Genomic DNA, 12,164 nt, shown 5'->3' on the forward strand with positions numbered 1-12,164 from the left:
ATTCCGAATACTCAACAAAAACTTCTTTCCTTGGTAAATTTTGGAGATATTTTTAAGGTGTGCACAATATATAGTATTGATATATAGTTATCTATAGTCGGTTATAAATGCAGTTGGATTAGCTCCAATAAATCATTAATTGAAATGGCAAAATGCATATTTCCTCTATCTATTTTGCAATTTTCGCCATGGTGTCACCCCCATAAATGGTGTCTAGCGGTGCAATCATCACCCCCGCCCTTGCCTCGCGACGCCTCTGCTGAGGGAACTATTAAGCTAGCGCCCATTCACCCCTTTTTATCTATAGTTCTTTTCATAACGAAAAAGCGACCCCTCCACAATTTACTTACAATTGCTTATTAACACAGTTAAATGATTAATGTAAGCAAAACAATAATCTATTTAATTAAATTCGACTTTCTGTCATTTTGTAAGGCTGATCAAAATAAACTGTGTAATTTGTTTTGGCGCCCCCTAAAGATTGGCGTCTGGGGAGTTCGCCCCACCCGCCGTCCCTTAGCTACGCCTCTGTCAACATGTATCAGACCTGACCTATATTTGTTAAACTTGATTGCTGTACAGGACCTGACCAAAGTGATGAAAAAGATGTCCAAATTTCTCGACCTTGACCTTGATGACCAGCTCGCGCAGGACATTGTCAAGGCCACAAGATTTGATGCTATGAAAGAAACGTACACAAACAATGGCACTTTCTCCCGATCTCTCCTTCGCAAAGGTCAGAATCCAAACCTAATTAATTAGTACTTTAAAAAATTCATTAACATGATTACATTTATAATCAAGAAAAGTAAAATTTCTTTTCTCACCCGACAGCCCCTGGAACATATGAAGTAGATTTCACCTGTTTCTATAACTTTAAGCTCTCCTCCATTGACCTGCAGCTTAAAGCTCCGCAACTGACCCGCAGCTTTAAGCTCTCCTCCATTGACCCGCAGCTTTAAGCTCTCCTCCATTGACCCACAGCTTTAAGCTCTGCTCAACTGGCCTGAAGCTTTAAGCTCTCCTCCATTGACCCGCAACTTTAAGCTCTGCTCAACTGACCCGCAGCTTTAAGCTCCGCAACTGACCCGCAGCTTTAAGCTCTGCTCCATTGACCCGCAGCTTTAAGCTCTCCTCCATTGACCCGCAGCTTTAAGCTCTCCTCAACTGACCCGCAGCTTTAAGCTCTGCTCCATTGACCCGTAGCTTTAAGCTCTCCTCAACTGACCCGCAGCTTTAAGCTCTGCTCCATTGACCCGCAGCTTTAAGCTCTCCTCAACTGACCCGCAGCTTTAAGCCCCGCAACTGACCCGCAGCTTTAAGCTCTGCTCAACTGACCCGCAGCTTTAAGCTCTCCTCAACTGACCCGCAACTTTAAGCCCCGCAACTGACCCGCAGCTTTAAGCTCTGCTCCACTGACCCGCAGCTTTAAGCTCTGCTCCATTGACCCGCAGCTTTAAGCTCTGCTCCATTGACCCGCAGCTTTAAGCTCTCCTCAACTGACCCGCAGCTTTAAGCCCCGCAACTGACCCGCAGCTTTAAGCTCTGCTCAACTGACCCGCAGCTTTAAGCCCCGCAACTGACCCGCAGCTTTAAGCTCTCCTCCATTGACCCGCAGCTTTAAGCTCTCCTCAACTGACCCGCAGCTTTAAGCCCCGCAACAGACCCGCAGCTTTAAGCTCTGCTCAACTGACCCGCAGCTTTAAGCTCTGCTCCATTGACCCGCAGCTTTAAGCTCTGCTCCATTGACCCGCAGCTTTAAGCTCTCCTCCATTGACCCGCAGCTTTAAGCTCTCCTCCATTGACCCGCAGCTTTAAGCTCTCCTCAACTGACCCGCAGCTTTAAGCCCCGCAACTGACCCGCAGCTTTAAGCTCTGCTCAACTGACCCGCAGCTTTAAGCTCTGCTCAACTGACCCGCAGCTTTAAGCTCTGCTCCATTGACCCGCAGCTTTAAGCTCTGCTCAACTGACCCGCAGCTTTAAGCTCTGCTCCATTGACCCGCAGCTTTAAGCTCTCCTCCATTGACCCGCAGCTTTAAGCTCTGCTCCATTGACCCGCAGCTTTAAGCTCTGCTCCATTGACCCGCAGCTTTAAGCTCTGTTCCATTGACCCGCAGCTTTAAGCTCTGCTCCATTGACCCGCAGCTTTAAGCTCTGCTCCATTGACCCGCAGCTTTAAGCTCTGCTCAACTGACCCGCAGCTTTAAGCTCTGCTCCAGTGACCCGCAGCTTTAAGCTCTGCTCCATTGACCCGCAGCTTTAAGCTCTGCTCAACTGATCCGCAGCTTTAAGCTCCGCAACTGACCCGCAGCTTTAAGCTCTGCTCAACTGACCCGAAGCTTTAAGCTCTTCTCAACTGACCCGTCTCATGACTAATATCTTGAAAACTTTTACAGCCCTTAAAGGTTCACACATAACTGGAGTAACATTTATTTTTGCAGGGCAAGTGGGCGACTGGAAAAACTGGCTAACTGTGGCGCAAAGCGAGGCTGTGGACGAGAAGATGAAAAAGTTGGACGGGACAAGTTTTTCTCAAGAAAATCAGAGATACACTTTATAAATTACGAAACGATTTTATAAAGTCTATTCTTTTAGCGATTTAATTTATCATCTTTTTATTATGCCTAAACCGCAGAAAACTAACCATGACCTTAACCCTAACCCTAACCCAAACCCTAACCCTAACCCTAACCCTAACCCTAACCCTAACCCTAACCCTAACCCTAACCCTAACCCTAACCCTAACCCTAACCCTAACCCTAACCCTAACCCTAACCCTAACCCTAACCCTAACCCTAACCCTAACCCTAACCCTAACCCTAACCCTAACCCTAACCCTAACCCTAACCCTAACCCTAGCCCTAGCCCTAGCCACAGCCACAGCCACAGCCACAGCCACAGCCACAGCCACAGCCACAGCCACAGCCACAGCCACAGCCACAGCCACAGCCACAGCCACAGCCACAGCCACAGCCATAGCCATAGCCATAGCCATAGCCATAGCCATAGCCATAGCCATAGCCATAGCCATAGCCATAGCCATAGCCATTGCCAAAGCCACAGCCACAGCCACAGCCACAGCCACAGCCATAGCCATAGCCATAGCCATAGCCATAGCCATAGCCATAGCCATAGCCGCAGCGCAGCTGTTAAGGTCACTGTGTATTCGCAGAACAATTGAGTTTCGTATCTTCCGCCGAGAAATCTTTTTCCAAGAAGTCACCACGTTAAATAAAACATTCGCCTTTTAAAACCCTGCTTTTTTTTTCATTAACAGATGGCTTAGTAAGTTGGGTCAAACAGTAAACAGAATTAAGGCTAAATAAAAACACAGATTTTAATAACCAACAAAAGATTACAATGCATATGCGCAAAAAAAGAACAACTAAATATGGATAGAACTGCACATGGATCACACTAATTTAATTTTAATTGCTTAAAAATCAACACTTTGTATTAAAACATCTTCAAAACTATTTGAAATTTCACCCACAATACAAAAATCTCACAAATCTAACAAAAGATGTTATTTATTCAAGCGATGATACCAATAGCATATTCAGCCACATCTAATTGTATGACGTCATTGCAAATATATACGGAAATAAAAATCTCGAACCAAATTTCTTTCTTCTTTTTAAACGTGACGCACTACACATATTTTGAAAACGTATGCAATTGAGGCCCGCCGCCATTATACTATGTCTGCCAACAGCGTGTGTAGATTGTGTTGATGTTTCTGTCAAGACTAAACTAAATTAAGTTGTGCTATTTTAGTTTACAAACACACTATAAGTATGATGTACTTTTTGAAACGTCGCCTCGGGTACTCTAGACCAGAGCCTAATGGTCATGACAAAAGTGTTCAAGTCAAGCCAGGCAATGGTTGTAGCCCCGCCTCTATGCCAAGTCCAATGATAAAGTCTCAATCTGATCAAGTGATTCTTAAGACATCAGGAGGTAACACTAATTTAACACTTTATATCAATAGTGAACACTGTTTATGAAACTTCGGCACTATTGTACATGGGTGAGTTAGATTGCTAGCCTTAAAGTCTGGTTTGTCCATAGAACTTCCCTGAGTCCACCCAGCTCTGATGGGTACCTAATTTAATTGACGTTAGGGTAAGTAAGTAAATGCGACTGGGCATCGTTCTGACCACAAAATCCCTCCTTATGCCGAGGTCACTGAAACAAGTAAATTCTAAATCACAACGGTACATACCTTACAAGTCATGCTACCATGCTATAGATTCTGTAAACTATTCAACCCATGATTGTGCGAGAATTTGAATTCACTAGATTTACTAATCTACTTGACAACATTCTCCCAAGCATAAGGGTTTGCCAGATCCAGTGGCGCAGCGAGGTCGGGTGTCACCCAGTGCGGCACTTAATGGTGTCACCCCCCCTCCAGAGGCGTAGCGACCCTTCCCGGGGACAAACTTTCAAATTTTTTATTTACACCCCCCCCCCCCTCAAACTTTCGATTTGTACCCCTCCTCAAGTTTATCTCTATATATTTTGCTATTTTTTGCCTTGGTGTCACCCCCCTAAGTAATGTCACCCGGTGCGGTCAGCACACCCCCCCCCCCCCTCGCTACGCCTCTGGCCAGATCTACTTGTGAATTCTAAATCACAACGGTACTTAACTTACAAATCATGCTATCATGCTATAGCTTTACTATAAACTATCCAACCATGATTGTGCGAGTTACAATTCATTAGATTCTCTAATCTATTTGACAACATTCTCCCTAGCATAGTGGCTTGCTAGATCTACTTGTAACAGCGAGTTGACGGGCGTCAGAGCCTGCGACTACTAACCCGAAAGACTCGAGTTCGGATCTCGGACTCGCATCGTCCCTGAGCCCACTCAGGTTTAATAGGTACCTGGCTCACGTCATGGAAGGTTAATTAAAACCTGACTGTACATATTGCTTCTTATCCATTCATAAGCCGTTGTTTAAATACACTACTTTATCCGCACTATGAAATATTAGGTACAAAAGAAAAACTTTAATTTTTCGTTGATTCATTTTCAATTTTGAAACTTTATTTTAAAAAAAAGTTCTATAGCGCTGACCTTATATTTATTTCTCTAGCTGAAATCTACAGTTGGAGTAAGGCCAACGGTTTGGATGCGGGAGGGGCTTTGGAAATCTGCAGTTGGAGTAAGGCCAACTGTTTCGATGAGGGAGAACCTTTGGCTCTAGAGACTCCCAGGAGAACGGGTTTGTCTGGAACCTTGGACCAGCAGTCCGAGACGTTCCTCATGTTCCTCATGCGCTACTACAACATCGTCTTTCCCACGCTGATTGGGTGAGTTCTTCAGCTTTGAGTTTACATGCTCTTGTCATCATCTCCACACGGTGTGCGTGATTAGGGGTGGGGGTGGGTAGGATATATATATATATATATATATATATATATATATATATATATATATATATATATATATATATATATATATATATATATATATATATATATATATATATATATATAAGGGTGACACAAAATTTTTTTTTTTCTTAGTTTAACGAAACAATAGACACGTTATCTACTTGGATTAAGTGTTTATGTAGCGAAATACAAAGCAGATTCTTAGGCAGTCTGCCATCTATAAAGATCATCTTCTTCTGGAAGTCTGTAGATATAATCTTTCCATGGAAGCCGAATATAAATATTATCTTTCTCTGGAAGCCTAATATAAATTTAATCTTTCTCTGGAAGCCGTTTTAAAATATCAAATTCATCTGGAAACCGTCTATGAATTTCATTTTCATTGATCAACTTATTCTCAATAAATATCCTATACTAGCTGTCTGCAAATATAATCTGTCTCTATTTGGCTGAACGACGTCTGTAAATATCACCTTTGTCTATTTGATGTAACGATTTAAATCATCTTTCTCTATTTTCAGTATGTTGTCTATAAATATCATCTTTTTTGCCATGCTGTCTATAAATTTCATTTTTTGGCACTATGTTGTCCAAAAGTATTACCATCTTTTTTGTAAGAATGTTATATATAAATATGATCTTTACCCCAGCATGTCGTCTATAAATATCATCTTTACCCCCAGCATGTCGTCTATAAATATCATCTTTACCCCAGCATGTTGTCTATAAATATCATCTTTACCCACAGCATGTCGTCTATAAATATCATCTTTACACCAGCATGTTGTCTATAAATATCATATTTACCTCCAGCATGTCGTCTATAAATATCGTCTTTACCCCAGCATGTTGTCTATAAATATCATCTTTACCCCCAGCATGTCGTCTATAAATATCATCTTTACCCCAGCATGTCGTTTATAAGTATCATCCTTATCCCAGCTATTCGTGTATAAATATCATCTTTACCCCCAGCATGTCGTCTAAAAATATCATCTTTACCCCAGCATGTTGTCTATAAATATCATCTTTACCCACAGCATGTCGTCTATAAATATCATCTTTACCCCAGCATGTTGTCTATAAATATCATATTTACCTCCAGCTTGTCGTCTATAAATATCGTCTTTACCCCAGCATGTCGTCTATAAATATCATCTTTACCTCCCAGCATGTTGTCTATAAATATCATCTTTACCCCCCCAGCATGTCGTCAATAAATATCATCTTTACCCCAGCATGTTGTCTATAAATATCATCTTTACCCCCAGCATAACCATCGCCTGCACGGTCATCGTATTGATTTGCATACAAGGAAAGTTGGCTGTGAGTTGGGATAGCAAATATTAGGTGATCGGAATGATGTGCAACGGAAAACTGCGCACACAAAAAAGTTCTCCAGCGCATTTTTATTTTCTTAAATCGAGCATTTGTAGACTATTACAACAGTGACTACTTCTACATTGTAGCATAATTAAACATCTTTTAACAAAATAAGGCAAAATTAAAGTGTATTAGCATAATTAGTTTGTATTTGCGCATTTTACTATTTGCAGTTTTCCGTTGCGCAGTTTTCTGGGAACTCAAATATTTTCAGCCTTATAGGAACCTTTAAAAAAATATAAAAACTCTAAGGTTTACAAACCTACTTAAAGTGATACTAACTTACCAAATCTACTAAAACTTATATTTTAGAATACAAGACGGGTACCAATTAACACTTACTGTTTTTAGTTTAAAAACAAAATACCATGTACCTGATCTTAAAGTACTTCATTAAATACTGGCACCTATATTTGAAAGTTACTGCCACTTGTATTACCTCTCTTGATTTAGGATTTGAAAATAAAAATTGCGGATTTGGATGACCAGTTGAGTGATCTGGACATTATGCAGGTGAGTTTATTGACTGAGGTACAGTATGATTGAGAAGGGATATTTTTTTACAATTGAGGAACAACACATTCAAATGTATATTACATTTTTTGTTTCTTATTACAAGTGCTGTAGGAAGCATGTAATTTTAACTTTGAGTCAATTATATATATATAAATCATTATATATATATATATATATATATATATATATATATATATATATATATATATATATATATATATATATATATATATATATAATTATATATATATATATATATATAGATATATAGATATATATAGATATATAATTATATATATATATATATATATATATATATATATATATATATATATATATATATATATATATATATATATAATTATATATATATAATTATATATCTATATATATCTATATATCTATCTATCTATATATATATATATATATATATATATATATATATATATATATATATATATATATATATATATATATATATACATACATATATTTATTTGTATGTATAATTGACGAAAAAATGAAATTAACAAATGTTGATAAATAAAATGTATTTTTCTTATTTTGAGTAACTTGTCTGTATTGAAGATATCTTTTATGTTGTGTACTTTACATGAAGCCAGAAAATGTGCATCATATTATTTTATGCTCTGATTATTGTTATTGTTTGAACAGAAGGAACTGGCGGTCATGGAACAGCACGCCCTAAGCAGCAACACGAGCGTTTCTTGCGATGACATCATGAAGAAACTCAGGCAGCTTGAGCGGGATGGCAAACTGAAGACATGTATCCTATATAAACTTCTGAACAATGCCATGGACAAGGCACCTGGAAACGGTGATGACATGCTGCTTGGATATCCCAAAACTGGTGAGTTTTACCACGTTGTTTGCATCAAAACTGGTGAGTTCTACCACGTTGTTTGCATCAAAACTGGTGAGTTCTACCACGTTGTTTACATTAAAACTGGTGAGTTCTACCACGTTGTTTGCATTAAAACTGGTGAGTTCTACCACGTTGTTTATATTAAAACTGGTGAGTTCTACCACGTTGTTTATATTAAAACTGGTGAGTTCTACCACGTTGTTTGCATTAAAACTGGTGAGTTCTACCACGTTGTTTATATTAAAACTGGTGAGTTCTACCACGTTGTTTACATTAAAACTGGTGAGTTCTACCACGTTGTTTGCATTAAAACTGGTGAGTTCTACCACGTTGTTTATATTAAAACTGGTGAGTTCTACCACGTTGTTTATATTAAAACTGGTGAGTTCTACCACGTTGTTTATATTAAAACTGGTGAGTTCTACCACGTTGTTTATATTAAAACTGGTGAGTTCTACCACGTTGTTTACATCAAAACTGGTGAGTTCTACCACGTTGTTTACATTAAAACTGGTGAGTTCTACCACGTTGTTTGCATTAAAACTGGTGAGTTCTACTCATTAAAGACCAGTTAGTTCTATCATGATGTTTACATCAATACTGATGAGCTTTACCACGATGTTTACATTAGATACTGGTGTGTTCTACTCACGATGTATGCATTAGAAACTGGTGAGATCTAATCACGATGTTTACATTAGATACTGGTGTGTTCTACTCACGATGTATGCATTAGAAACTGGTGACATCTAATCACGATGTTTACATTAGAAACTGGTGAGATCTAATCACGATGTTTACGATGTTTACATTAGATACTGGTGAGTTTTACTCACGATGCTTACACTAGAAACTGGTGAGTTCTACTCACGATGTTTACATTAGAAACTGGTGAGTTCTACCTACGAAGATGATACTAAAGCTGGTGAGTTTTGTCTACAGAACTGATGTTGTCCCTATGTAAGCCTTACAATGCAACTAGATCTAGTACTAAATTTCCTTCACTATCGAAGAAGCGCTAAGTTTTAATTAGTTCGATTACAACAATCGTTATTGTTACATCCCTTTATCGAGAATGGGTTCTCAACGCCCACAACAATACTGTCTATTTATTCAAAGCAAGAACATTATTAAATGCTATGTTTTAAGTCAGTATTGAAATAATAGAGCCAAATTGGATTCTTTGCCCCTGGCATAAAAATGAGTTGTGTTTAATCCTTTGGTTGTTTAGGCTACTTTTAAGGTCTACTTTAATACGGTGTTAAGGGTTTTATAAAGATGTATGCTTCCATCTACAGACCGATATATATATATATATATATATATATATATATATATATATAAATATAAAATATTTTATATATTTATATATTTATATTTATATATTTACATTTATATGCGTGTGTATTTCAGAGATGATAGGAGCAAGCCAAAATGACTCTAGTCTTCAGAAACTTGAAGTAGACGGGCCTCTCTTTCATGAATCACACTTGGTCTCCTTCCATGATACAAAGATGTAGAGAGCTGTTCCTAGCCTGGAATGTAGCTGTGTTTTGGATGATCCATGTGAACCTCTCTTTGTGATGAGTACTCGGTCCAATGAGTTATCAAATGTTCCGTTTCAAACAACATTTGTTATAAGCCTATATGCTCAATAGTGCAGTAAATGAATTTTATTAAACATTGCATACGGAAACACAATTGTTTGTTGATTTTATTTAAGTAAGATTGCTGTTTGTATAGTATTGTCTATTGTACATACCTTGTGCTATTTTTTAGTGCAGCTATCAGGGGCGTAGCGAGGGGGGGGGGGGGGGGCGGGGGGTGCGGACCGCACCGGGTGACACCATTTAGGGGGATGACACCAAGGTAAAAAATCGCAAAATATATAGAGAAAAACTTTGATGGGCGGACGGTGCAAATCGAAAGTTTGAGGGGGGGGGGGGTGAAAATCGAAAGTTTGAGGGGGGGGGGGTTGCAAATCGAAAAACTTGAAAGTTTGTCCCAGGAAAGGGTCGCTACGCCTCTGGGGGGTGACACCCGACCTCACTACGCCAATGGCAGCTATACTTGTATAATTGCATGTGGAAATATCAATTTGTATTTTAATTTATTTAGCTAAGTGTACTGAGTAGTATTTATATACAGCTAATGATTCCGCAGTGGCAGAACAAACCGTTTGCAATGGGAAGCTGGTTTGTCTTGTTAAGGTATAAGAATTCAATAATATTTGTACTTAAACAAGAGCAACAACTTGGTGGATTATTTTTAGCCGAGAAACAATAGCCGATTATGCCCCTTGCAAAACTTCAAAATAATGTTTTGTTCCAAACTTTGAAAAACTACTTTGTATAAAACATTGCTTCTAAACTAGTTTAAGTTTGTCCACCAGTGGCGTAGGCGGGGGGGGGGTGCATAGAACCCTCGTTATTTATATAAAAAGTATGAGGGGGGTGCAAATCGAAAGTTTGTCCCCGGGTGTAAAAATTGGAACCACCCCCCCCCCCCCCCCGCCTGGAGACGATCCTGGCTACACCACTATTGTCCACAATTAAAAAACACTTTTAAATTCAATGGACGCGAGTGAGAAAAAGTCTCAAAGGTATTTGAGAGGCCCATTAATTAATTAAAAAAATCATGCACGGCGTAGTTACAATTAATATGGGTTATAAAATCCTGCCTGTCCTGTTTTATTCGGACTTTACTAAAGATTGGGATGTATTTGATGTTTTTAATATTTTCGGTAACTAAATAAAAATTAAAAAAAAAAACAAAACAATTTGGTTTTCACGGTGTAATGGCGACATAAACAATAGCATCCTGCTATTCAATACACAGGACAATAGGCTGCCATAATTTTATTGTACGCACGAGCTGACCCGCGGCGTATCAATACGCCGCTATTTAGTTGTTTTATTTTCTACTTTTCAGTAATTCATAATTTGTGTGAATTCGACAGTACCAATGCTGCCACTGAAAAATATTTGCTTTAAAGCACTAAACAGTAGGTCGTTAAGGACGATAACCCCGCCCCCCCTCCTTTTCCCCTAACCCCTACCCTACCACACCCCCCCCCCCCCACACAGTTAAAGCAGCCTCCTATTAGTTACCTCCCCCAAGTTTAAAATTGTTTGAAACTAAATTATCTGCCCCTAAAAGCCGTAACCTAAACCCGGCTAAATTGTATACATTTAGCGTGAACCACAGCTCACCAGACCATGTAGGGGTGGGGTGGTAGGGAGCGCGCTTACAGCATGTTTTCTAGCGTCTCCAAGAAGAGAATTATATATATGTAAGCTAAAAAAAAAAAGAAAAAACTAAGTCATGGGGTTTAAAATTTGCATTGTTTTTAAAACTTGATCTGCAAAGTTTTTTAAACAAATAATTATCGATCACGGAGTTCATTTACAGCCAATCAACATCTGTCTTACGAAATTGAAACATCCGGTCATAACTAAGGCTTGATGAAAATAAATAGAAATGTAGACTTTAAACTCAACAAATTATTTTCACGTTCTCTGGATTTGCAACTTTTATAGAATTATTCTAAAAATATAAAACTTCTAAATTAATTTTAGGCTTAAGTTTTTATTTTTTAATTATTTTTACGTTCTAAATCTAAAAAAGCTCCTTTTAAATCTAAAAAGCACCTTTTTATTCCATGTCAAGAACATTATGGGAAGGATTCTCGTCAACTCGCTCGCGTCCATTGGATTTAATCATTTGTTTAAAAATACATGTTAATTTAATTTAAGCAGTTATATACATATATATATATATATATATATATATATATATATATATATATATATATATCTATATATATATAATATATATAATATATATATATATATATATATATAATAGAAAGCATATTGAGCTAAGTCACAGCGTAATTTGATGACGTCATTACAAATATAAAAGGAAGTAAAAATCTCAAACCACAATTGTTTCTGGTTTAAGAACGTGACG

At 38.2% G+C, this 12,164-nt stretch overlaps 2 protein-coding genes across 2 annotated transcripts in view; both read left to right on the plus strand.

Annotated features, from left to right (window-relative positions):
* Nucleotides 1-2,582, plus strand: part of LOC131934781 (sulfotransferase 6B1) — a 21,561-nt gene extending 18,979 nt beyond the window's left edge. Inside the window, exons 7-8 of the mRNA XM_059290911.1 lie at nucleotides 583-736; nucleotides 2,443-2,582. Of these exons, the coding sequence (XP_059146894.1) occupies nucleotides 583-736; nucleotides 2,443-2,561 (273 nt within the window). The 3' untranslated portion in view covers nucleotides 2,562-2,582. The remainder of the gene's footprint in view (nucleotides 1-582; nucleotides 737-2,442) is intronic.
* A 1,061-nt stretch (nucleotides 2,583-3,643) lies between these two features.
* LOC131934622 (uncharacterized) lies at nucleotides 3,644-9,884 on the plus strand. The gene is made up of 6 exons (XM_059290695.1): nucleotides 3,644-3,961; nucleotides 5,107-5,323; nucleotides 6,679-6,733; nucleotides 7,244-7,303; nucleotides 7,982-8,177; nucleotides 9,606-9,884. Exons 1-6 carry the CDS (start codon nucleotides 3,799-3,801, stop codon nucleotides 9,710-9,712), a joined length of 798 nt encoding a protein of 265 aa, XP_059146678.1. The 5' UTR covers nucleotides 3,644-3,798; the 3' UTR covers nucleotides 9,713-9,884.
* The last annotated feature ends 2,280 nt before the right edge of the window (nucleotides 9,885-12,164 follow it).

Source organism: Physella acuta, unplaced genomic scaffold, assembly GCF_028476545.2.
Source record: "Physella acuta isolate Inbredline_101_S28 unplaced genomic scaffold, ASM2847654v3 ptg000012l, whole genome shotgun sequence".
Taxonomy (NCBI): Eukaryota; Metazoa; Mollusca; class Gastropoda; family Physidae; genus Physella; species Physella acuta.